The sequence below is a fragment of the Anneissia japonica genome, unplaced genomic scaffold (assembly GCF_011630105.1).
Source record: "Anneissia japonica isolate Jap-2015-1 unplaced genomic scaffold, ASM1163010v1 scaffold4536_len1192065_cov207, whole genome shotgun sequence".
NCBI lineage: Eukaryota > Metazoa > Echinodermata > Crinoidea > Comatulida > Comatulidae > Anneissia > Anneissia japonica.
In genome coordinates this window covers 445,846-473,472 of record NW_022703183.1, presented here as the reverse complement: position 1 = coordinate 473,472, position 27,627 = coordinate 445,846, and the positions used below count along the sequence as shown (strand labels likewise).

General features: G+C 33.0%; 1 protein-coding gene across 1 annotated transcript in view; it reads left to right on the top strand.

The window, feature by feature from the left end:
* Positions 1-27,627, top strand: part of LOC117104334 (unconventional myosin-XVIIIa-like) — a 111,529-nt gene that overhangs the window by 35,737 nt on the left and 48,165 nt on the right. Inside the window, exons 12-32 of the mRNA XM_033245151.1 lie at positions 156-348; positions 465-542; positions 729-867; positions 1,317-1,476; positions 1,850-2,033; positions 2,822-3,032; positions 4,185-4,282; positions 5,201-5,266; positions 10,420-10,548; positions 11,414-11,557; positions 11,959-12,048; positions 12,549-12,668; positions 13,821-13,941; positions 15,109-15,236; positions 15,493-15,647; positions 15,931-16,054; positions 17,810-18,010; positions 22,377-22,487; positions 23,050-23,301; positions 23,942-24,055; positions 27,195-27,311. Of these exons, the coding sequence (XP_033101042.1) occupies positions 156-348; positions 465-542; positions 729-867; positions 1,317-1,476; positions 1,850-2,033; positions 2,822-3,032; positions 4,185-4,282; positions 5,201-5,266; positions 10,420-10,548; positions 11,414-11,557; positions 11,959-12,048; positions 12,549-12,668; positions 13,821-13,941; positions 15,109-15,236; positions 15,493-15,647; positions 15,931-16,054; positions 17,810-18,010; positions 22,377-22,487; positions 23,050-23,301; positions 23,942-24,055; positions 27,195-27,311 (2,935 nt within the window). The remainder of the gene's footprint in view (positions 1-155; positions 349-464; positions 543-728; positions 868-1,316; positions 1,477-1,849; positions 2,034-2,821; positions 3,033-4,184; positions 4,283-5,200; positions 5,267-10,419; positions 10,549-11,413; positions 11,558-11,958; positions 12,049-12,548; positions 12,669-13,820; positions 13,942-15,108; positions 15,237-15,492; positions 15,648-15,930; positions 16,055-17,809; positions 18,011-22,376; positions 22,488-23,049; positions 23,302-23,941; positions 24,056-27,194; positions 27,312-27,627) is intronic.

Below are 27,627 nucleotides of genomic sequence, written 5' to 3'. Positions count from 1 at the left end.
GTGAAAACTACAAACTTCATACAAACTCATACTTCATTCCTACACATTTTGTTTCTTGGACCCTAATTTTTTTTAATGATCTCTAAATTTTTAGCATTTTTTGAAATAAATAATTTGACTATTTTTGTAATAAAATGCATTTTTTAACTACTTAGGAAATTATCAAGTACATATCGCACTGTAGCTTCCATACTGGTGTTGGACTCATCTGGGTTCCAAAACCCTGCATCGATGGGTCGCAGTGAAGGAGCAAGTTTTCAGGATTTGTTCAGCAACTATGCTCAGGAGCGTCTACAGCTACTCTTCCATGAATCAACATTCACCTCTCAACATGATAGATATGCTCAGGTATGTGAAATTATTTTATTAATTTTGGCACAGCGGTAGGGCTTCAGGTTTGTGATCAAGAAGTTGTGAGTTCATGTCCGATGCTGATCATGTTGCCATTTTTTTGCATTCTTCAGGAAAACATCGACTTAGGGTTTGATGAGCAAGAATCGACTCCAGCAGCAATGGTTCAATTGATAGACAGACAACAAGTTGTAAGTTACCAATGGTTTCTCCTCTTCTTCCTCCTTTTCTTTATCCTCCAATTCTCCTCAGCTGTCTCTTCCATCTCTTCTTTTTCTTTTTTTCCTATTCTTCCTTCTCTCCCACTTTTTCTCACGATTTATCTTTGATAACGAAGAGTAGTAGAGTGAGTTATTATAACCTCTCTCTTCTGTTAGATTCGTACTTCGGCTCAAGATGGAGGCGATCCTAAAGGGTTGCTATGGCTACTAGATGAGGAGTCAATGTACCCCAGTGCTTCAGATGATTCCTTCAGTGACGTTATCAATTTAAACTACGATGAAGAATCAAAAAAATGTAAGTTGTATATTGTTCAATGTACAGTATATCACATTTTTCCATAGGCCACATAGTTTATTCTTTTATTTTTTTAATATATATAATCTCCTTTGCTGAATATTTCCTTATAAGCAATTAGAATAGTTGAGTGTCACACACTAGTGGAAATCGTTATACAAAGGTTAGATTAATTTATTTTAAAAATTCTGCATGCGTGCGTAGCAGTACTAGGTGTAAAATAATAATAATAATGATAATAATAATAGTAAGTAACACTAACACTAATAACACTAGCCTAGAATTTTTTGAAGTGTGTGATATGGCGAAGTTCAATTGGCCATTTGCACACAAACCGAAAAAAAAATATAGCACTAATGAAAAATTAGTTTACAGTTGGGGATAGGAAAATGAGTTACATTGGTGTTGTCACAATTGACTTATAATTTGTATTATCTTATGTTTCTTAGTGGATGGGCTTATTCGCACAGGCAGTGAAAGGTACACATTTGTGCTTAACCACTTACTTGGTAGTATTTCAGTGCAGTATAACTTTAAGAATTGGATCAAGTCCAATCGAGAAAATCCCTCAGCCAAGATGGCTACTTCACTCCTACAAGACTCTCAAAAGTAAGTAAACTCAAGTTGAGGGAATAAGGTTTGCTGGGTTGATTTTGAACTTCAACTATCTTTGCAATATGGTGACTTGAATCTGTAGATGGTTTTCGTGAATGGGGGTAGGGTGCTAAATATCCATTCTCTTGATAAATTCTTTGTAGATATTAAAACAAATTTCTTTGACCAGAAGTTCTATGTTGGTCTCTTCAAACCATAATATTATTAGTTCTAATATTTTTTTTTAATCTTAAAGAATTATAATATGAATAATAGTTGGCTGTGAGTCATATTACCTCATGTAATTCCTTAGTGTTTGATAAGTTAATTTAATACTTTTCTTGTAATTAACCATAATACCTTCTGTATATTGTCACATTCATTGTAGAAAAAACATCAGTAGCCTTTTTATAGGCATGTCGGGATCACTTCCTGCAACAATGATGGGTTCTGTTGCAGGCATAGAAGGTGCTTCATCCCTTCGCCGGGCCTCAAGTATACGCCGAGCCTGGACGAGTGGTACTGCCGCCATCAAGAGGAAATCAGTATGTCTTCAAGTCAAGTTCCAAGCGGTAAGGTACTCTTGAATTGCTAGATGGCTTATTTTGGATTGCTACTTTGTATAGAAACAACATGTCTTATTTTGTAAAAGTATGCTGTCTTTGTAGGTTGTAAACTCAATCCATGCTCATTTAACACTAAATGTGATAAAAAATGCATAAAATGCTGAGACAAATATACTATTACAAGTCTCCCTCCAATTAAAGACCACCTTTTGGACTGGGGTTTTCGTAGTCAGGTTTGGTCTCTCATTAGAATAATAAAGATAAAGAAACTTGTTAATTTGTGGCCACAGAATAATGGTCTTTAATTGGAGGTGGTCCTTAATTTGAGGGGTCTTTTAAAAGAAGGAATGAAATAAAGACCTGTTGATTATGTTGCACTGTACAACATGACCTTAAGTTCAATTGAGCCAGCTTTGTATGACCCAGCCTGATGTGGGCTCATCCCATTGTAGAATATTAATCATGCTTAGTAGTTCTCAAATGACTAAAAGACTGTCCCTGATGCAGTCTTACGGCAACCCATCGCGTCTGCGAATCATCCAACATACCAATAAATTGTGGTGGACTGATCATATGAAGCTGTCTGTGTTGTCTTTTAGATTCTTTTACACATACGAGCAAAACATCCGTATTTAAAGGTAACTCGCAGCATCATTGTGCTGAATTGGCGTGGTCCATGACTACTTAGCTGCCGTAAAGACACGCTTATAGTAGCTACATGTTCACATCATTATAAAATGAAATGAACCATTATTTATATTAAATTATATATGATATATATTGTACTTTTTTAGGATGGTCTATTGGACAGTATTAGGAGAACCAAACAGCATTTTGTTCAATGTATTTTACCTAAGAATGATGCTGGTCTAGTTGAGACAAGGAACAACTCTAACAAGTCTTCCAGCCCACATGGATTCACTGACCTTCCACTGGACATCCCACTCCTTGTGGCCCAGCTCAAGGGTCTTGAGGTCATAGAAGCTACAAGACTCTACAGACAAGGTATGAGATACTTGGAAATGTCTAATCATTTCAAATACGAAATCAATGAGATATGATTCAATAGTCCAATATTACAAGTAAAAGAAGTTACCCCCTCAATCTATTTCTGAAAGAGATTAGGCTCCACATCCAGTAGTATACTATAGTTCTGTGTGTGTGTGGAAGGGCTGGAGACTATAAGTAATCAAAGTAAATTGAAACCATCTGTTGAGCCATTGGTAGCTTATATATGACCTTGATCTAGATGTTAGAATTGTTTCATGCTTCTGTTGGTTTATTAGAGATGCATTAATTTCAATTTTATAAGAACAAATCGCCTGAAATTTCATTAAACAATAAAGTGATTATTCTATGTTACTTTGAATATGAATCATTGGTAGATGCTACACCTTGAACAAATATTTCATTCAGACTCCACTAATGATTTTACAATTGAATTGTTGTATACTACTGTACCACCCTAAACTGACAATGAAGTGTCTTTTAGTGGAACATTTTGTAAAGGTGTTTTTCAAAATTGATAGAAAACCATCAAGACATGATCAGTAGTTTATCTTTAAGGCCGATGATTTTCTCTTTTAAGTGTGTTTTTCAGACATAATTCAAGTATCTTACACTGATTGTACCATGAACTTGATTCAAAGACCAAAATATATCTAACAATTTAATCTATTTGAATATATCCACAACTCATTTTACATGTTTGGTACCAAAAGTTCAAAGTTTGTGATTACACCTTACATTGTTGGTCCGGATTGAACCCATAACCTCGTTCTTGAATCAAGAGCATTTTAACCGCAAAACCACATGAATGATTCATTTCCAGACAAAAATGATAAGAATTCATGAAAGTTCACTAATATTTGTGTCAGTTGAGATTTTTTGGCATTGGATAATATCCATGTAATTAGTGTTAGCTGGCTAGTTGAGATGTGAATCATATAAGTAGCTACAGCCCTCAATACTGAGATACTTTAGTAACGAGAATAGGCCGTTTCAACATTCATCACAAGATGGATATGCTTACAACAAATATATTCTTTTGTATGTTCTATTTAAGCTCTGTTGATTTTAGTCTTTACTTAAATAACTATTATAATTATATGTAAAATTTGTATGATTAAGTTCTTTATTTTTTGTGTTCCTGATCAGGTTTCCCAGAAAGTATGATGTTTCCAGAATTCCGGAGGAAGTTTGATATCCTGGATGTCAGCAGTGAGAAGACAGAACCTATCCTGGATGAGAAGAAGGTAAGCTAACTGGACGTTATTTAGTGATATACTGTCTAAAATAAATAACTTGAAAAATTTATTCAAACCTTGAATTAAGGAGTTATCAATTTCTAATAAATCTTGTACAGTAATACAGAAAACACTTTTGGATGGTTTATTAAGTTTGGTCTCTAATTAAAATAATAAAGATAAAATAATTTTTTAAAATTTGGGACAACAGAAAAGTGGTCTTTAATTAAAGGTGGTCTTTAATTGGAGGGGTCTCTAATTAGAGTGGTCTCTAATTGGAGGGATCTTTAATTGGAGTGGTCTCTAATTGGTCTCTAATTGGAGTGGTCTCTAATTGGAGTGGTCTCTAATTGGAGTGGTCTCTAATTGGAGTGGTCTCTAATTGGAGTGGTCTCTAATTGGAGTGGTCTCTAATTGGAGTGGTCTCTAATTGGAGTGGTCTCTAATTGGAGTGGTCTCTAATTGGAGTGGTCTCTAATTGGAGTGGTCTCTAATTGGAGTGGTCTCTAATTGGAGGGATCTTTAATTGGAGGGGTCTTATTCAGACGGAGTTCTATAATGAAAAATAATAAAGATACCCAGATTTCAACAACCCAGTTTTAGATGATTTACAAGTTTTACTAGGAACAATCTTTTAATTATTACTATCAATTCAATTGTGTGAATACTTGCCTTGATAAACGGATAAAAGCCAAGTTACCGTGTGGACAAAATATAATAGTATTATTACAATATTCTTGAAGGCTTACATGGCAAACATGGTGTACCGAAAGTTTAATGATTTTGTTATTACAATATTACAATACATATGTTAATATATTTATACCAAAATCATAAATTGAAATATTTAATTTCAATTTGCAAATATTCTTTGCTGTTGAATTAAATTTTTAAAAGTATGTTAATCAACTTGTTTTTCTTGTTCAGGCTGTTGAAGAATTACTACAGTGCTTAGATGTTGATGCAACTAGCTTCCGTATTGGGCTTAGTCAAGTAAGAATGTTTCTAATTCATGTTTGTGTGTTATAGAAAGTTTTTAAAATAATACTTATCAACGAAACAGTGCTACAATCAATACTATATTCTAGTATTACGAGAAATAGAAATACTGTCATTTCAGAAAATACATTTATAAAATACAGTTATTTGATAATAATATACATTAATAGAAATTTCTTAGAATACTGAAGTTTCTCATTAAGAAGAAATGACATGCTCTGGTAGTGAAATGTGGTCATAGGATCTTATCGAACTTACTGGGAATTTACTGTAGGCAATCACGTGAAAGTAATGACAGCACATTTAATAGTGACATTAGCACATTAAATAATGAAATTGGCACATTGAATACTGACATCACTGATAAGCATTTTCCTAATGTACATGTGCTTGATAATGTGTATCTAAACTTTAGTATATTAATGTTACTGCCTGAAGTAGTTTTAAAATGTTGTCATATGTCCTATCTACAACCAGTCTATAAAATGTGAAAAAAAAAATCTCAATTTTCCATCAAACCTATTGGAAATTTACTTTAGGTAATCACATGGCGTAGTGACATCAACACATGAAATAATGACATCAGCACATTATATTGTGACATTAGCACATTAGATAATGACATCAGCACACTGGGTACAGACATCATGTGCTTGATAATATTTATCTAAACGTTTCTATCTGCCAGAAGGTGTAGCAATACAAATTAACTTTTTGTTTTCTAGGAAACATTTAAAAATCAGGTTTTTTGGAGAAAAAGCACCTTTATAGGGATTAGGTCATTATGTGATTGTTTTATTAAAGTATTATTAAAGTTTTATTAATGTAACAGCCAATCAGGGCTGTTACTTATTGGTCATGAGTTATAATGCACTATATTTATATCTTATATCAGTTAGCTTAATTGCCAACCCTGGCTTCATTCAGGTCATTTACCTTTGTACTTGGTATCATTGTTTGTAAGTTAATTATTCACAATTGCCTTTCATTTACAATAAGATTGTAATAATATACAAACACTGCAACCTAAGAGGACATTGTTGCTTACAGTATACCAAGTTTCTTTTGTACTTTTTAGGAGGAAGATACTCAATATGGATTACAGTTGTCCCATCTGGGCCCTCTTCATAAAATGATGAATTTTATATGTAAACACCTTAAAAAAAATGTTGTGTCTCTAACCATGAACATGATCTGAATGAATATATTACACTCTAGTTTATTAGTCATTGGATAGCTGATGTTAAACTGTTGCATGTATTATGCAGCCATGCATTCAGCCATTCCAAGAGTAAGTTAAGTAGTCAATTATTTGGTAATTTAAACTGGAATGGAAACCTATGAATAGAATTAAATGGTACAGTACCTCTGGCTTAAATTCCCAATGAAATGAATGCACTTTACTCACTTTACAATTCTGTACTTCTGGAAGATTGCTCCAATGATATTCTTCTTGGAATTGCATTCATGATTCATGATTCGTATTTAGCAAGTTGAATACTATTAGGTTTGTACTCTAATTATTCTATTAAAATTAGACCTCAATACATTATACGTAATTAGTAAAATTTTTATTACAGTAGAACTTCGTTTTTACGTACCCCAGTTATACGAACCCTCGGTTTTACATACGCCTATTATTCTTCTCATTATTTCTGTTAATGTTGGAACGTATATTATAATTTTTACCATTTGAGCAAAGTCACATTTAAGAGTTGTTAAATGCTCATCATTTGAAGTCTTCCGAAGCAGTTGAGTACACAAGTCAACAGGAAACAGATTGTGTGTTCTCGATGGCTTATTGTCATTTAAAAACAAAATTGATTTTGTCTGGTCCCTTGGTGTATTGATGTTTATCTGCATATTGTGATTGTTGGAAAATTCAAAATCTGCAAAAACAGGTGTATAATAGTAGATGGTTAGTGAATAATTAATTTGTGCATATTTACTTTTTGCAAAGAAAAAGTCCTGTCTATGGATTATATTTAATGCTTGTTAATATCACTGCTAACATCATGAAGTAATCTTCTTCTGATTTTGTATTTTGAGTGTTTTTTCACTAAGTGACTTTAGTGTTATGCCTCTCTAATTATTTTGAAAAGAATTTATTTTGATTAATTATCTAAAATGGTCAGGTTCATATACATATAGAATTTAATTATACACATCATTAAACAACCGAAACAGGTTTATACCACCATCACCACTACTAAACCACACTCACTAGGCAGTGGTGAAGCATCAGAAGCACAAGATAGGTAGGTAGGTTGATTCATAGGTACTTAGCTTTGTTTTTCCTTGGTTTCAGGTAAAATATAAATTTAAGGAAAAAATCAGGTAATTAATACACTTTGAATAGAAGTCTAGACTTCCTAAAGCCAGACACACAATGCACCCGACGGTTGCGTCAGCTGACGAAATTCTGTGGAGAACCGCAAAGCCTCTATGTGTGTCCAATGGATTGTTTTTAATGATGATCCATTCAAACAGCCACCGAAAACAAGTAGACAAGTAGGAGCGAAGTTAGATATGTAGTTGTACGGTGCAGTGATTTTCCCAGGGTTACAAAACACTGCAAATGGCAGCAAAACTACCTCAAGTTAATAAAATTAAAAAGCAAGATTATTGAGTTTTGGTATATATTATTATAGTGAGGATATTTAATTTCTATAAAAAAAGAAATTAGAATTGTTCTATGGCCTGACGTTTCTGATCATTTTGGAACTTTGTTTACATTATGCTAAATAAATAACAAATGTATTTTTATTCCATCATAGTACAGTACTTATTTACTGGTTTTAGGGTTTATTTTGAAGAGTTTAGTGGGCATAGGTTGTTTTTTCCTAGTAACTTCCTCCACTACCAACAGTAATGCTATGTGAAATCCAATACCATTCCCACTCAGGTGGCCATCTACGTACCATAGCTTAAGCAATTCAGTAACACCGGACCCTTATAAAGAAAGAACACATCCAATGGATGATGAAATATATAGAATGCAACACTTCAGTAAACACTTGCAATCAATAGCTTACTACAAAGAAAACAGAGTAGAAATCAACGTTTAAGTAAACACTTCACACATCAGCAAATATACCCAAGAAGAAGCAAACAAACACCTGTGAGTACACACACAGTGTTTCCCACTTGCCTGCTTGTGTTTGTATTCCTCAGAGGTCTAGTTTATATCTGGATTTTGGGGTATTTTTGTGTAAAGCTAAATTTTGTAATCTAGTTATTTTCTCTATATGATGTAACGTGGCATCATTGTTGCCATTTGTGGTACAGTATTCACAATCCAAGCAAGAGTTCAGCCATCTTGCTGATGCGTTGTAGCAGGAGTGAATCGGTGCCTTAGTCAATGTGCTACAGTAGACGTACACATTGCCATTTGCTTTAGTGTGGTACAGTATTCACAAGCCTAGCCAGAGTTCAGCCATCTTGCTGATGCGTTGTAGCAGGAGTGAATCTGTGCCTTAGTCAATGTGCTACAGTAAACGTACACATTGCCATTTGCTTTAGTGTGGTACAGTATTCACAAGCCAAGCAAGAGCTCAGCCATCTTGCTGATGCGTTGTAGCAGGAGTGAATCTGTGCCTTAGTCAATGTGCTACAGTAGACGTACACATTGCCATTTGCTTTAGTGTGGTACAGTATTCACAAGCCTAGCCAGAGTTCAGCCATCTTGCTGATGCGTTGCAGCAGGAGTGAATCGGTGCCGTAATCAATGTGCTACAGTAGACGTACGCATTTATGTCATGTTTGTCCTTTGATGTGATATCATTCTTGCCATTTGCTCAATATTATGAGCCAAATTGTTCAGCCATCTTGCAGATATGTTGCAGCAGGAATCAATAAGCGTCGCAGCCAGTGTGCCACTGTGTTGCAGCACCCATCCGTTAGTGTTGTAGTTGTGAAAATATGGAAATGTAGTGTTAACTGTATGATTGTAGGTTTTTAGTTCAGTAAGACAGCTTAAGCTATTCTGTAGTGATAAAATGGGGATTTACATTGCATTAGTATTTTTTATTTCCTAGCATTAATTGTGTGTGTTTTATTCATGGAAAGTAATCTAACTCAAGAATTTATACTATTGGAAAGTAGATTGGTTTCTATCTTTTATTATTATTTTAAAATTATGAATGTAAGAGCTATTGTTAGGTTTTTCTCCATAGCAAGTCCAGTTTTGCTTGTTTGAGAAGCTGCACTTAATTAGATTGGTAACCAGTACTTGATAAATCTCCATGGTGATAATAAGTTGACAATTGGTTAATTATCACACTTTATTGAATGAGTCTTAGTAATGAGTCAGCATGCATTAATTTTAGCTTAACTTATGATTTAATGATGTCATCATCACTAATTCATCATACTTGTAACATGGTGTATTCTATTGTGTACAATTTACATCTTTCTTGTACACCATGCATGTATTTTATTGTCAATTTTAATGAGGCGGTAAATTGTATTGCAGTTTTCATCACACCATATTTTGAATAGTCTTTAGATCCAAGTTGTGGAATATAACTCGGATATTATATTACCAACACCTATTTCATGCAGAGGTGTGAAGATTATATTTCGCTGCTTAGATTTTGGCTGGAATCTGAAGAATTTTAAGCTGAAACTTGTTAAGCTGCTCTTGCGTTGTTTGTTGCCATAGTAATATGTGTGTGGAATGAAGATAGTGGACAAGGTTGATCACGGTTTCCTCCTTAGTCTAGTTCTTGAGGTGAAATTCAAGTGGGGTTACATCTACTGAAGCAGTTTTCACATGAGTTTTGTTTAGCATATACCTTGAAACTTGTTCCAGATTAGTGTCAGTTGATACTATGCCATAGGCCTATTGGTTATATATGGCAAGCCATGGAACCACACCAACATGGCACTGTTTATGTACCTTCTAAGTGTTATCGTAGTGAAATTAAGGTAATTTTGTTTGAATTTTTTTTTTTTTTTTCAAGTTTATAGGCATTGGTTTTATTTTATGTAAAATAATAATAAAGGTTGTTATAAACAGATTTGATCTTTTTTTTTTTCCTTTCTCAAGGCCACCAGTCTGTTAAATTCCCAGGTTCTCTTCAATTTTCAATTTGAGTATGTGTGTGAACATCTTTATGACTTTATTGATTTGCTTCCTCTTTCAGATTTTCTTCCGTCCTGGATCTTTATCACGTCTCGAGGAACAACGTGATGACAAACTGAGTGACATAGTGACTGAATTACAAGCTCGCTGTCGAGGTATCATAGCCAGGAGGAGACTAAAGCAGCTAAAGGTGAGAAACACATTTGATTGTCATTATAAATTTCAATTATACAGAGCTACGGATATTTATGGGAGTTTAGTACCCGATTCACATAAGGCAATATGTTACAAACGAAACATGTACTAGGAAAAACTTAGCTTACGTTCCCTGCTTCATTGTATTTGTGTGATGGCAAATGCTTGTAAAAACCTTCATTCATACCCAAATGTAACCAAACTATGCATTCTGTGGTACGATCTTAACTCCTTTATGGCCCTAGTGACCTGCATACCCCAACCTAATCAATCATGCATTCTGTGGTATGATCGTTAGTCCATTATGGTCCTAGTGACCTGCATACCCTAACCTAACCAAATCATGCATTCTGTGGTATGATGGTTACTCCACTAATGGTCCTAGTGACCTGCATACCCCAACCTAATGTGCATTCTGTGGTATTATCGTTAGTCAATTTTAGCCCTAGTGACTTGTATACACCAACCTAACCAAACTATGCATTTGCATAGCCCACTATAAGGAACCTGTTGATATTTGGATGGATACCTTACTTCGCTGAGGTTGTAATAATCCCCAAACTGCACCGTAATCAAAAAGTAATGTTACTCCTGACTAAAGGCCATTTTCCACTAGTCGTATTTATTTGCGCGAATAAAAAATGTTTACCCATACGCATGCGCAATTGAGAATCTTACGATGAAAATTAAACTGCGTATAGGTCAAAATTTTTGATTCGTGCGAATAAATTAATCTAGTGGAAAATGGTCTTAAGGTCTTACTGGCCCATGTGTAAACATTTTAACATACTCCCAGAAACTGATTTGATATAAATGTGCTTGATCCTGACCTTTGTATGTTTGTATTCATATTTCTTTAGATTCAGCGACTGGCTGTGACTTGCGTTCAGCGCAATGTAAGAAAGTTCATCAAGGTACAAGCTTGGCCATGGTGGCGTCTGTATACTAAGGTTCTACCACTTCTAGATATTCATCGCACCGAGGAGGAACTCAAGATGAAAGATGTAAGATCAATGTCCTTGCCTTACTATTATATAGATAGGGGAAACTGTTTCTTCTTATAGATAGGGGAAAAAATTATAAACCAAATACATTATAAAGGTAGTGACGAAATTGTCTTAAAGCACTAATTAAAAATTTATATTTTATAAAAATGTTTTTATTTTTTTTTATTTTTAAATATTTAAATAAATGGGTTTAAAATAATTTCAAAAATTGTATGTTTTTTAGCATTAACAGTAACTGTATTCATTGATTTTTCTACTTTGTATATTGAAGTAAGTTAGAATGAAAAAACATTTACCTTGCCTATTAACAGACGGATTGATACCATATTTACTAATTATCATTTAAAAGAATTGACTGTTTCACTAAAATATTTGAATGTTTTAATTTTCTTCTGTAGATTGAGTTGGACCAACTTAAAAACAAGTTTGAAAGAATTGAGAAAGAACGAAACATATTCAAGGAAAATTTTGAAAAAATGGAATCTAAGGTAATATTTCTTTTATTGTTATTATTTAATATCCAACAAAAATTGATTCATTACTTACAGAATGGAACCAGCTTAGTCCAATTTAAGGCTTAGGAGGTAAAGTTGATTGTGAGAAATATTCTAATGCTTTTTATTTCTTTTATAAATTATTTTGTGCATATTGGCCAAGTGTTAATAATAGTGAATTTAATCACTGTCTAAGTAGCAACCTATTTCACAAGACAAACATGTACACAAAATAAACCAAGTTTTGATTATCAGGCTTAGGAAGTGGAGATGGTTTGGTCATGAGAAAAAATATTTTGTGTTTTTATCTGAAGTTGAATGGAACGCTAGATGAGTGAAAGAGAAAGATGCTAAATTTAAAAAAATAGATCATTTAAGTTGAAAGGAAAGGAAGTTTAAAACTACTGGAAGAGTTTATATTTCATTTTTTTCTTCTATATGTAATACCATTCAGTGTTATACTTAATAGTCGACAATTGTTTATATTTTTTAAGATGTCTGAAATGTCAGCAGATTTAGCAGAAGAGCATGCGACTGCTAACCATGCTACAGAAATGCTAGAGGCAGAAACGGCAGAGAGGCTTAGACTTGAAAAAGAACTTAAGGAATTAAAGGTAAGTTCGTATTCATCAATTAAGCAAATTTCCCAAGGATTGAAAGATTTTTCCTAAGATAGTATTTCTTTAAAGTCAGGCTCCGAGGGAAAAAAATTTGTTGATATGTTGTAGAACTGATTTTTCTAAGACAGAAAAAAGTTGTTTGACGAAAAACTGGGGAACGGTTTTTTTTTCTCAGAAAAATCAGTTCTACAACATATCAAAAATTTTTTTTCCTCTGGAGCCTGACTTTAAATAATTTAAATTGTTGATGGTTTTTACATAAATTGTGTATTTTCATTTAAATACAGTAGAAGTTCTATTAAAGGGACACCTTCAGGATCGTAAAAGCATCCCATTAATAGGGATGTCCCCTGAATAGGGGTTGGCAGGGCTATAATGTATATTTTCCCTTGCTTAGCAGCCAAAAGTGTCCCCTGAATGTGGGTGTCCTCATAATAGGTGTGTTCCAAAGAAGGGCCTCTACTGTAATAAATCAAAAGTAATGAATGTCACTATACCTGTCTCTTATACACATCTAGATGTGTATAAGAGACAGTATATATATGGCGTGCCATCCCAAAACTAGCATCAGTGACCGAAAAATGAAAATTTACTTTTTAATATATTCATATTCTCCAAATGATATGCTTTAAAATGAGGGGTCATTTACTAGGATCGACTTACTATTGTCAAATTTATGAGTAACGGTATTTCAGCTTCTCTGTACTAAAGTATACAATATTGCCACGTTCTTATGCTAATTACTCAGTTCAACATTTTAGTGGCAGTACGCTGGTTTTGGGATGGGAAACCTCATATACTTGTATGATATTGTAAATGTAATATACAAAATAAATTCCAACCAATTATTTGTGTTTAATGTATAAAACACAAACAATTAGAAAATATTTTTAAATTATTGATATTAGGCCATTCTTTTTTTTTTAAATATATTTACTAATATTACATATTTTTTTGAATGACTGTGCTTTGTGTGGAAGAAACACCCTTTTAGTGATTTCTACTGCTTTTGTTACATGGTGTTTTTGCCTTGCTTTGATGTTTACTGCTAAAATTTTAAATATTTATATAAATAGTATGAATATGTTAATCTATAATTGTTGATTAATATTGTAATTGGTTATTTTGTTAATCGATTGATTATAGGCAGCACATTCCAGTTTGCAACGTAAGATGGAGAAAATGGAGATGGAGGTAATGGAGGCAAGGATGGTGGTTCGGACATCCTACATGGACCCTGATTATGACAGTGAAGAGGAAGAAGAAGGTATAATATTCTGCAACCATCTTATAATACAGGGGCGGATTTAAGCATGTTTGCTGTCTCTTATACACATCTAGATGTGTATAAGAGACAGCTTTTGAAAAGTCCAAAAAAAAAAAAGAAATAAGATAAAGAAAGAAAAAGGAAACATTGATCTCCCAAAAGGCCTCAGAGGTAATTTCGGGCGTCTAGAACACAGAAATTTGGTAAGGGCATTCCCCCGGACCCCCTAGGGTATTGTTATGTTGATCAGCCCCACTTTTTTTGGTCACTTTTCCTCCCTCTCTCCCTCTCCCCCCCCCACACCATTTTAGCCATCTCTGGATCCGCCCCCGTGATAGGTTGCTAATAATAGAAATATAATAATGACGAACTAATGACAACTTTCAAATTGTCAAGGGACATATTACATACCCCTCCTTCCAAACAGGGTTCATAAATGAGAAAATTCGTAAGTTCAAGTTTTCAGCGTCTCAGTGTGGTGAGGGACAGCCTTGGCCATGCTGCCAAGTACAGGGCTAAATAGGCCCAAGGCTTGCCATGGGAGAAAAATCACGAAAATATTACTTAGATTTTACTGTTTCTGCAACAAAATACTGCTTTACAGAAGCCAAAATTACCTGTGCTCACTGTGTATTCAAGTATTCATTTGAAGTGATTTCTGAATGAAAGCAAATGAGAAAGATCGTTAAGATCGCGAATCCATGTAATAGCCCCCCCCCCCCATTATCAAAAAGTGAGAATTACTGTACAGTCAGTGTTGGCACTGTGACAAATGAAAATTATGCCATTGGCTGGAGTAAGATTATGCTACATGTACTATGCCTCAAATAGTAGATATATACACGGCTGCCGTGTGTTTAACTAACATTTTGGTACTTAGATACACGGCAGCTGGGTACGCAGTATTTAAGATGCTTGGAAATGGCACTTTTTTGTAATTTATGTTTCTAAAATGTAATGGAATTTACATTATTTCCAAATGACTTGTGACCTCAACAATTTACCTTTCATTTAATATGTTCATTGATATTACAAACATATTCTAATAAAGATTTAAAGAAAGAGGGTTATTTATCAGAGTATAGAATCACTAAACATTCTTATTGATTTAAGTATTATTTAACAAGACACTTTTTCTAATAATTTTATTAATACATTTCTTTATAGACTCAATTTACAGGCAGAAATATGAAAAGTTAAGAAGAGAAATGGAGATGATGAAGAAACGTTTACAACATGAACATGAAGAAGAATCAGAAAAACAGTATTCCATTAAGAAATCTCTTGAAAAACAGGTCAGTAAACCAATGCGTCTTGTACAAATAAATAATTTTGTTTCACGTGGCACTCAAAATATTTTTCCAGAACAGTAAACCATTTCCCAGATCAGTAAATGAGCATTTTTGGGTCAGTAAATTTGTTTTCCTTGGTGAAGGCATATTTTCCAGTATGTGTAATATTTTCTTATTAAACAAACGTTATACCATTTGATCTTTCTAACTGTATATGCACATATTATAAAATACTTAATCATTTTCTTTTGAAATTCAGTTAGTAGAATCAAATAGAGATATTGATGATTACAAGAAACAGATACAAACATTAAAGAAGAAGAGTCAGAAACAAATGCAAGAGCATCAGGACCTTCATCTACATCTTGAGTCACAACAAGCACGTAATAACGAACTAGAAAAGAAACAGAGAAAGTAAGGAAAATTTGTATTTAATCAATCTCATCAAGCTATTATTGGCTGTCGGTAAATGCTTTTGCAATAAATGTTTATTTTTATCGAATTGCTACCTTGAAGGAATGGAACATTGAGTTGAAGTAGGAGTATTGATTGTGTTCAAAGAGTGCACCATTGACTAATAGCAGGGTGGAGCACATAGTGCTTCTCTGAAGTGGAGCATTGAATACTTCCTTTACATCGAGCAGAGCCCTGCGTGCTTCTCTTCTGATTTATTTGCTATGGTGTAAATGTTTTTCAGGTTTGACAATGAACTACACAAAATACAGGCAGAAGGACAAAAAGAAAGAACACAGCGAGAACGATTACAGCGTGAAAGAGACATTCTACAGTCAGAAAGTTATCATCTCAAGCAGGAACTTGAGGTCAGTGAGTTTAAAGCAGGGGAGAGATTAATGTTGAAAACAGAATAGGTGGGGAGAGTATAGAGATAACATGGAAGAGCATGAGATGATGTTGGGTGGAAGAAACATAAGATTAGAAGGGATGGGGAAATAAAGGGACAGTTGATAGCTGCACATAATGGTGAAGAAACAAAATATCAGCTGGAATGAGAAAATGGAAGAAGCAGTGAAGAGCATAGGAAGGGACAGAATATAGATGGAGGAACAGAATATTAGGATGAAGGGAAATGAATAAATCATTAAATAGGGTTAGAGAAAAGGTAGGAATAGTGGCTAGCAAAAGGGGGTTCGATAAAGAACCAGAATAAAGCCTCTTTTCCACTTGACAAATGTAGTTGCACGAAACAAAAGCGTCTGTTCATGCGCATTCACATTTCTCATTTCTATCGGACTTTTTCGCTTCAGCGAGTTCGGTAGTTTAAATTATTCCTATATTTTGCAAAGCCAAAAAAAAATGCGCAACCAATCAGAACTCAGGAAGCTAACCTTTTAGATTTGCACAAAAAAATTTGCCTAGTAGAAATCAGGCTTAGTAGCTGAAAGGAACAAGTGGTATATTTAATATCTAGGATAACATCAGGAAAGTTGTTACTGTAGAATGTTTTGTAATGACTTGCAAATTAATGTCCCCTTCCTTTTCCCCTCCCCTTCCTTTTCCTCTCCCAACACAAATGATCAGTGCTTCACTTGGTAATGGCCTTTATTGCTTAATACTGCTTTCATGTTAATTCTCCTTACTAACTGATCACTTTTAGTATATTCTTGAAAATAGAAACCTGAGAATTGATGCATAATACAACTAAGTGTTGATGCTTTAGTATTATGTCAGAATTAATAGTACTTCATTGTATCTGGAGATAAGTATTCCATTAGATTTCCGTAAATAGTGTTTGCCAAGTGATAAATTAAGCCATTGTGGAAAATTTTACTTAAATGGGATTTGTTCTAGTCGTCTGTTTATGCATTTAGTTCTGTTTTATGCAACTACTCAAGGTCAATATTCACCCGAGCACGTACCATATATATATGTCGTCGAGGAAATGTTGAACTGCGGTAATCGGTTACGTATTGTGACTTGCATTCACCCCCTGGCCAATGGTTGCGCTTTGAAGGAGTGATGATGTATGAGACAGCTTATCTATTAAGTGTGAGAAGATGCTATTAAATGACTTGTATTTGATTGTTAGGCTCTTGTAATGTTGTAGTCCTTTTCATCTCTAGAAAATCCTGCCCATTACATTACTCTTATCATCCCCTTACTCTCAGGCCTCAATTATGATTTATCTTCTAGAAGCATGAAGTAATTAACTAAACCACTTTGAAAAGCAGTACATGAGCCTAAAATTACTATTAAAAATAATAATAATAATATAAGACAATATTGAAGTTTTATTTTTTTATATTGTTGGAATAAATATTCATATTCATTAGTTATACAGTACATTCAGCCTGGTGGTTAAGATTGTGAAATATCTATTTTATTTATTTATTTTTTTTTTTTTTTATAAAATAACTTCTTTAGTTTATGCTACTATTTATTTCATTTAGGCTCTGCTGATGTTAATTCCCGTAATTAAAACATTTGTATCATTAAAAAAATATTGAATTCAGGTTCAGTTGTTTGTGTACGCATATGTGTATATGTTCTAACTATATCTATAAACTATACTTATAAATATAGTAAAAAATGCTAATTTATGCATTTTACCTTTGTAGGATATGAAATCTGAAGTTTCAATTAAGGAATCGTTAATGGATAATCTACAATCTGAACTGAACGATGCATCAAAATTCGGAGGTAAAGATGAAAAAGAAGTAATGGCACTAAAAAAAGCTAAACGGGAATTAGAGGCTAAAGTTCAGGACCAGGAAGAGGAGCTGGATGATCAAGCAGGTGAAATTCAACAGCTTTCACAGGTAAATTGTATATACTGTTAGTTTTAAGGGAAATGATACTTACCTACACTAGATAAACCCAGTTATTGAGAACACCCCTAGAACAAATAATACAATAGTCTGCTTCAAATGCATACCTTAACATTAATTTCTCTTCAGTTTTACACATTTTAATGGTCACCCTCTTCCTCCTTAATTTATATGGTTTTGTCTGTGATTTACTGTATTCTTTTCGTCGTTTTTGGTGCAATCAATTCAATTAGCATTAACAAAGTTTGTTAGTTCTATGAGTATGCAACAAATTTACATTTTACTTCAGTTTTGTCTAATTTATGTACCCCATTAGATCTCATTAAGGTAATCATTGTATGAACAATGAATGTTTTAAGAATGATTGATGATCTTAAAATAGACATGATGACATCAGTGTAGGCGTATGTTAATACCTGCAGGATATGAATGCTAGGTGACAATTAATTATATTGATCTATCTGTTCCCCAGATATGGTATAACCCACACACCATGCCCAACATAGAAACTGAAAGATATAACTTTACTTTAGGTATTGCAAAGATAATTGAAATGTGAAATAAAACTAAGCAAAAACCTTGATTTACTATTTGTACAATTAAGGTAATAGCACAAGTATGTATCTTCCCTTAAAGTAATGCTTTTAATTTGATTAGAGAAGCTTGTTTTTCCAAGACCAGACAAGCAGAATCGAGCGGGTATTTGTTCTATATGTGTTCCTGTATTCCTACCAAAGGTACAAAATGATTATAAACGTAATGGGTGATATATATAGACCATGGAGGAAAGAAACAGATCCTCCATGCATAGACCAACTACATGCCAACTACCACTAAATGCCAGAAAACATAAACATTTCCTAAATGTGAGACTGTTAATTTCTTTCAATGACAGAGGTAATCATGTGAAAAGCCATAGAGGCCATATATTAAGCGTGATACCTTATACTGTATAAACTTTCAATGTTCTTAATGTCATCATAAAATCACTTTATTCAATCATGTGACACACAAACACCTGGAACCATTTTTCCTGCCTGGAAACATGCAAGGAAAATTACAAAGGAATTATAAACATTGTTTTAGAACTCTTACGTAAAACCTCTTTAAACAATTCACCTTCATAAACTTAAAAATGTCTTGTGTTTATACCATCATTTCCTGTTTGGATTCAGGAAGGAAGCCATCCAAACTCACCTACGATATAAAGTTAAGTCATATAAAGAGAATTGTAGATCGAAAAACACATACCAGATTTGATAAAAACAACAGTACTGCCCTACTTGTTAAACATAGTTGATTTTAATCTGAATTACATAACATCATTTAGTCAAAGTTTGTTAAGACATGAAAGATGAAAAGATGCCTAGTGGAGATTTGAGAAAGAATATGCAGCAGGTTAGTAGTGTAAATTACTTGCCTATTTTTTAAAGTTTTTTTTTTTTGTAATTTATTTCTTTTTTTTTTATTTCTTTATTGTTCATTTATTTATTAATTTAATACTATTTTATATCAATTTGTTTCATGTGCAAAATGTTAGTGTCATTGAAGGCTCAAAATTTTTTCTTGTATCTAACGAAATGTTATCACCATGAAAAAGGCAAGGTCAGAGACTATATTGTGAGAGAAAGTATTTGTTCTTTGATATATAGGAATAATTAAATGAGGTAATGTCCGTTGGAGTACCTCCAAATAACCCAATTAAAACATTTATTTGTCGATTTGAAAAGATCAAATACCTTATCAACCTGAAGAAGTGCACTGTGTGCACGAAAGCTTGTGTACTGTCATAAATAAACTAGTCATAAAAGTACTGAATATCCTGAGTTTTATTTTCTATTATATATTAGACTAGTACGGCTTATCTATTTTTTACTTATCAACTTGAAATGTGGACATTGGCAGTAAACTTGTGACCACATTAATATAAATGTTAGTATGATCATTTTCTGATTTTGAGTAATATTGAAATCATCTTTTGCAAAAAAGATGAAATTTATAGACACTGTAAGTTCAGAGAATATAGATCATTCTTGCCTTTAGTTAACGTATATGGTATGTAAATCTCTAAATCGAGTCACCAGTCATCTTTTGGTGCAATTTTCGTAAACAAAAAAGCATTTAACATAACAATTTATCATTTGCCAGGCATTGAACCTTTGATCTTTTTCTTTTACTTAGTATATACGATGTTATGCTCTTTTTTTTTTTTTAACTTTAATGTGCAATTATTTTAACTAATCGGCTAACAATTTAATTGTATTCTACTATGTTTTATAGATGGCAAGACTACTCTTTCTAATTAATATTGAGATAGGTTTGTATTTTATTCAAACAGTATAAATACCAATTACAGGATAAACATAAAAATATAAAAATGTAATATAATATAACCAGCAGAGCGGTACACAATAATCATTTGAAAGCCTAAAGATTGCAATATATTTAGTATTTATAGAGCGCTAATATGAGCATATCAATTTATACAAGAGAAGGCATGGAAAGAAAATGCCAAGGATCTATGAATCCTGGGATGGGACCATGGTCCAAGAAAGGAGTGTTGTGATGTTCCCTTACCTATTGTGGGGTTCAGGGCTATGTCTTAACAATTATAATCTCTTATCTAAATGATTTACATTCTGTTAAAGACTTTTTGGCAGTTAACAAGATGGCGAACTCCTCTTTTGTCACCCCCTTGGGTAAACCAGTGATCTGATATTACTTATTTTTGTGTTGTTCTAGGGTAGATTAGAAAGCAGACATCATTTTACAATCTCAATCTCAGAGCTATACATCCATTAACACTATTTGGGGTAGTCTTTAAACTTTTAATTGTGTTGTTTTTCTGCACTTATGTTGTTAGGGTAGATTAGAAAGTAGACATCATTTGACAATCTCCGAGACTTAAGCTTGTGTACTGTCATAAATAAACTAGTCATAAAAGTACTGAATATCCTGAGTTTTATTTTCTGTTATATATTAGACTAGTACGGCTTATCTATTTTTTACTTATCAACCTGAAATGTGGACATTGGCAGTAAACTTGTGACCACATTAATATAAATGTTAGTATGATCATTTTCTGATTTTGAATAATATTGAAATCATCTATGTCTTAACAATTATAATCTCTTATCTAAATGATTTACATTCTGTTAAAGACTTTTTGGCAGTTAACAAGATGGCGAACTCCTCTTTTGTCACCCCCTTGGGTAAACCAGTGATCTGATATTACTTATTTTTGTGTTGTTCTAGGGTAGATTAGAAAGCAGACATCATTTTACAATCTCAGAGCTATGCATCCATTAACACTATTTGGGGTAGTCTTTAAACTTTTAATTGTGTTGTTTTTCTGCACTTATGTTGTTAGGGTAGATTAGAAAGTAGACATCATTTGACAATCTCCGAGACTTATACCCACCATTCACTGCTTGTCAGCAATCTCAAATTGTAGGTTTACAACGCCACTGCTTTAATCAGATACTGACCTTATAAATATTTTGTTTGCTGAACTTGTTGTGTTAGGATGGATTAGAAATTAGACATCATTCAACAATCTGTGAGCTATATATCCACCAACAACTGCATTGTTAGCAGTCTCAAATTGTGGGTTAACGATGCTGTTACCTTGACATTAATTGTTTTTGTTTATTAGTACCTCTGTTTTACAAGAACAGATTAGTAATGATTTAAGGTTCATAGAGACCATGTACTATTCCCAACCTTTACCATATGGCTGGTAATCCATTAAAAAAAAATTTCATGATAGAAGTTTATGAAGTTGCAAAAAAATCTATCTTACTTTATTGGTAACTTATTTTATTTTTTTGTTTCTTTCTGAATTTACTACAGTAAATGTTTAAATACAATATATATTTTTTTTAAATATTGAATTGATGTTTCTTCAGTATTGGTGTAATCTTTAATCTCATTTCAGACTCATTTTCTTAAATATGTATTTTCATTCCTGTTGGCTACAGACTCATTGTGTTATGGAAAATTTACGCTTCAAGAATAATTCAGTCATTTTCAGAACTATTGCGTTAAATGCGAAAGCAGTGTTTTTATCATTTTATCCATTACGAACATCAGCTCAAACTAATAAAAGAAGCTATTAGGGCTCCAGATAATTTGTGGTTTAAGCTTTTAATTACTGTTTTCAGAGTATTCATTAACTTCAATCGCGGGCCCTAATGTTTATAAAAATATGCCTAGGGGCTATTCGCTAACTGAAGATCCATATAGAATCTGCTATAATAAGCAATTAGTTATTGTTCTGTTTTTGAAATTTTTGATAATGATTCTTAATGTGCCTGGTAGATTGCTGTTACTTCTGTAACTTTGTACTCTTGTTTAGGCTAAGCTACGTTTAGAGATGCAAAATGAAAAGATGAAGATGGCACACCAAAAAGAACTTGATGCAAAAGATGAGGAAGTTGAAAGCATGCGAAGCAGTTGTCAAAATAAGGTAATGATGAAGATGGCAATAAAGATGGTGATAAAAATAGTGATGATAATAATCACCATTGTGATAAAATGATTGATTGATAAGGATTAAGATTTTTATGGAGATATTGTGGATCATTATGGTGATGATAATGATGACAATTATTATAATGTTGATTTGGCAATGATGCCCACTGTGTGAGGAGCAGTTGTCAAAATAAGGTATGATGGAGATGGCAACACAGACGGTGATCATGATGATCACCACGGTGATAAAATGATTGATAGATGAGGAAGAAGATTTTTATGAAGATGTTGCGGGTGATTATGATGATGATAATGGTGGCTTTGATTATGATGATGATAATGATGACAATTATTATAATGTTGATTTGACATTGATGCCCGCCATGATAAAACTGATGATATATTGTCAATTTACCATAAAGTGTTGGTGTAAAATTCTCTATGTATACTTTTTATAAAATTCTCAATTTTTTATTGTATCAAATTTTTCAACCAATGGTCTTGCAAGAAATAAAATTGATCTTATTTAAAAGTATTTTAAATTTGATTAACCTCAGTTGAAACAACTTGAAGTTCAAATTGAAGAAGAGTATTCCGAACGGCAGTCAGCCATCCGAGAAAAGCGAGATATAGAAAGACAACTTACAGAACTACGTGACCATGCGTCGCAAGGCGACAAGGACGTTGAGCGACGACTTCGCAAAGATCTTAAAAAGACCAAAGCATTGTTAAGTGATGCGCAAACTGTGCTTGATAAACAGCAGACATCAGCTTCCACGAGTGCTAAGATCAAACAGCTTAAGAATGAGGTAAGTATACAGATTGAATGTACTCCTTACCCTAAATGGGGGTTTTAATTGAAAGGGAGTGGGTGGCTACGTTAATTACATTTGTGTTAGATATATATATATATAGATATATTATTATTGTTATTTTAGGCACCAAGGACAAGGATATATTGTAATCGCTTTTCTAAGTGGCAATCCCATCTCACAATATGCTCTACATAATATAACACAACTTCACATAAACTATGAAATATTAACAATTATTGTTAACAATAGTAAGAGTGTTAGCTATTGAAATTTATGGAAAATTTTAAATAGTTTAGGGCAAGGTTTTGAAGGTATGTAAAAGAGATGGTAAGTTCGACCTGAGGGGGTAGGAAAATCTTTGTTTGCTTATTATGTGTGACAGATATTAATGTTAGTGTATTTAATGAATATAATAGAGTGGAGTTGAATAGCTTAGTGGTTAAGATGCTGCCTTCTAATCCCTTGGTCCTAGGTTCAATTCCTGTCACAGCAAGACTTTTTCTCATGACCAAAAAACAACTCCACTCAATAAGAGACTTGGCTTATAAATCATCGTTCTATCTTGTAAATGGCAAGTGTACTTGCCTTTGGAAGTGAATTTAAAAAAAAAATAATTTGATTTGTTTGTTTTTAGCTGGAAGACACACAGTACACAGTGATATCGGCAGTGAAAGCTCGTCAGAGCATTGAGACAGAGCTTGCTGATATACAATCTCAATTAGATGATGCTTTAAGGGCAAAATCTGAAGTAAGCAAATATACATTATGTAAAGAGTGTCATTAGGTGGGAGTGGAGAGTGGGTGACTGCTTAAAATTTACTTTCCATTTCATTTATTTTTAGACACTTGTAGAGTGGTCTTATGCCATAGTGTTTCAGGACAAAACATTGCTATCAGAGGGTCCATTTCTAACAATATTTGTCTGTTATCATTGGTGTATTAAAGAGAAAGCTTGGGGAATTAAAAAGTTTAAAATGTTTTTGGGGAAAAGTGATGGGGAAATTTGCAAACATACATATTGCCCATAGGCCGATTTATATTTATATAGGAAACCGTGTTACTCAATTAGTCATAAAAAACTGTCACTCGATGTGTATTACCTTCACTCTACCAAACAGCTGGATCCACAGAATTTATACCCATAATCCACGTCAACTGTTTGCTTTTTCTTTGCATGGCCTTGGTTACAAAATTCTAATTACCATTACAGTAGCACACAAAATACTTATTATTTTTTGTCAGCTTACGTTTGATGAAAATTATTTCAAAATGCCAAGTACATAAATGTCAGTTGAAAATCACTTTACATGGTACATGCGGTAGGAGCAAGAATGAAGGACCTTACAAATCTGCTGCAATTTCCAACGACTCCGATTTTACTCCGCGGAAACCGTGTGTTATGTTGTAAACAAATACAATGACGTGAGAATTAACTGTATGTATAACAATTATATATAAAGAAATATGTATGAAAACAAAACATAAATGTATCTAAAAAGAAACATATGAAAAATTTAATATGTAAAGAATAATAATATATAAACAAATTTGTCTTTTAATGCAAATATGTAAGTGTGTAACTTTCCCACAGCTAAGGCTAAAGCTATATTCTCATTGGATTAACATGATGCAGGATAACTTTTCTATGACTAAATCGTAATACAGTTGTTAGTATTTTTACTGATATCATGTATAAATACAGTAGGAAAAAAAATAGGGCACTTCAACATGCCCTTTTATCCATGTAAGCTGGGATTCAACTATAATGGTATTCTGTTCCAATGCCAATCACATCTTAAATTTAATTTATTAAAACCGGAAACCGGCTATTAGCATATGAACTAATCATAGATATTAGAACTTCAACAAATACATCTGCATCTTCATGACCTTTTGTCCACCTAAGCCTGGATTCAACTTCAGTGACGTTCTCTTCCAATGTGAATCGCGTCTTTAATTAATTTATTTATCAAAATTGACATTTAACAGCGAAAACCCGCCATTTACGAAATGAAACTTAAATCTCAGATAAAATTCAGTTTGTGACAGACAAAAACAACATAATAAAATGCACTGCATATACTGTAATAGAGAGTAATTATAACTTTGTAATATTCATTCATTTAATTCATTCAAAAGACATTTATTTACTTCCATAGTACAAACGCAGATATAAACAAAAAGATGTGATTTAAAAGAATAATTTTAAAAAAGCTATGGAGAAGGCAAGATACCATGAAGATGAAGATTCTGCGATGGGCATGCCTCAAAGGAAATAGAAGTCAATACAAACATGAAAAAGAAAATTAAAAAAAACAATGACAAAACAAAGAACCGTGTTGAACTGAACTATACTTTTTAGGCTCAAACTCTTAAATTAATCTAAAGGAATTTTTATCAAGCCACTGCTCCCCACACTGGATAAAACTTGGCTAAACTTACCAGACTTCAATTCAATTCAATTCAAATTTATTTGAGCATAATTCAACACATTACAAATAACAAATGAACAATAAAAAGATAATTTAGTAAAACATTTACAGCTCAAGATAACCCGAAAAAACTGAATCGGTTTATTTCCGTTGGGGTCCCTTAAATAAAAAATATTACATAAAAGTTGGTTAAAAAACTAAAACAAACATTAAAATTTATTAAAACCTTTAAAATTACTAATGAAAGTACTAATAAAACTAACTAATAAAAGAAATAAAACCCATTAAACCTTAAAAGTATGTAAAAGTGAATGTGAAAAAATAAAACAGGTAAAAAACAAACATTAAAATTCGTAATTTGAAAATAATTTTACTGTGCTTGTGATCAAGCTAGGAACCGGATTCAAAGACCAAAAAAAACTAAATATTTCAATAACTAATTTTTCATTTTTTGTATAACAAGATATTTTGTCATGACACTTCACATTTGTTATAGAAGAATTTTCTTTAATTAAAACCAGTATGCTTACGTTTTTTGGTGTAAACAGTTTTGCTAACTATCAGTTAACATTTGTGCACCTAAAATTTTGAATGACGACGTAAGAAACGTAGTGGATTATTACAGTGCGTAGGATTTAGCTTGGGTCTCAGAGAAAAGCCACTGCGTATTTTAATCATAGTGCGATTTTGACAAGTTAACTTTCAGTGAAAATGAATGTAATGAGACCACGGCTTAAGACTCATTAGGTTTTGTTTATGCATCTTGCGTTGTGTAAGTGGTTGGCTAGACACTCGCTCATTGTTACATGAGAATTAATCACAGTTAATGAGAATTTCATTGTTGACTTATTAATGACATTAATGTTGATAAATATTTGGGGCCAGGAATTCAATAACAATGAAATAGTTCAAAGAATCAGTTCATCCAGGTAAGTATTCATTAAATAGACTAGCATAAATTTTTAGCTAGAATCCTGAGTTTTCCCTTTCAAATTAAATTAAAAGACAAAGTGAAGTTTATTTATTTATCTATTTCGTGAATACTTACTTGGTTGAACTTGGTTGAACTGAACTGATATAAGCCAGATTCCTATATGGATCTTACCCGCGAAAAATAATTTAATAATAATAACGCATGGATGCTACGTAACAAGCCTCAAATTCAAAGACAAAGTGAGATTTATTTATTTATTTAGCAGATTTAAATCTTTTAAATCATTATACTATTTGCCTCCCACTCATTCACTACAGACCCGCAAACGCACACTCGCTTATAAGCAAAATTCCTGGAAATGAAATTAGAAATTATAGTACAGTAATTTTTTTTCAATAGCTGTGAATGATGAAAGGTAAAATTAATTTGAAATATATAGTGTATAAAGTAATTGTGTGGCTGACTTGTAATATAACTATGATTGTGTAATGCTTATAAAATATATGTTTGTGTTATTATAGGCTGAGGAGAAAGTATCGCGTTTAAATCGTGAGAATAATGAATTGCAGTCTCGTATTGATGATCAAGATGAAGATTTCAACGAACTTCTCAAAAAACATAAAGCTTTTGTATTCCAGGTAAGAATAAGGCAAAAGATAAAGATATGAGAATAACCCATAACTCCCAACGTCACTGTGCTGAATTGCATATGTACATGGTCCGTGACTACTTTGCAGTTGTAGAGAGGCGCTAAGTTCACATCATTCCACAATGACGGGCTGAAGTGAACCATGGCATTATTCAGGTAACCCCATTACTCTTATGAAAGATGCAGTAGGTAGGTATGAGCCAGATGGGTACACTGGACCTGCCGTTTTAAGTCCTTATCCAAGAAGACTTGATTCTAGCAACCGAACCCTGTAGAAGGAGTGCCTAAAGCCACCGCCGATGTTA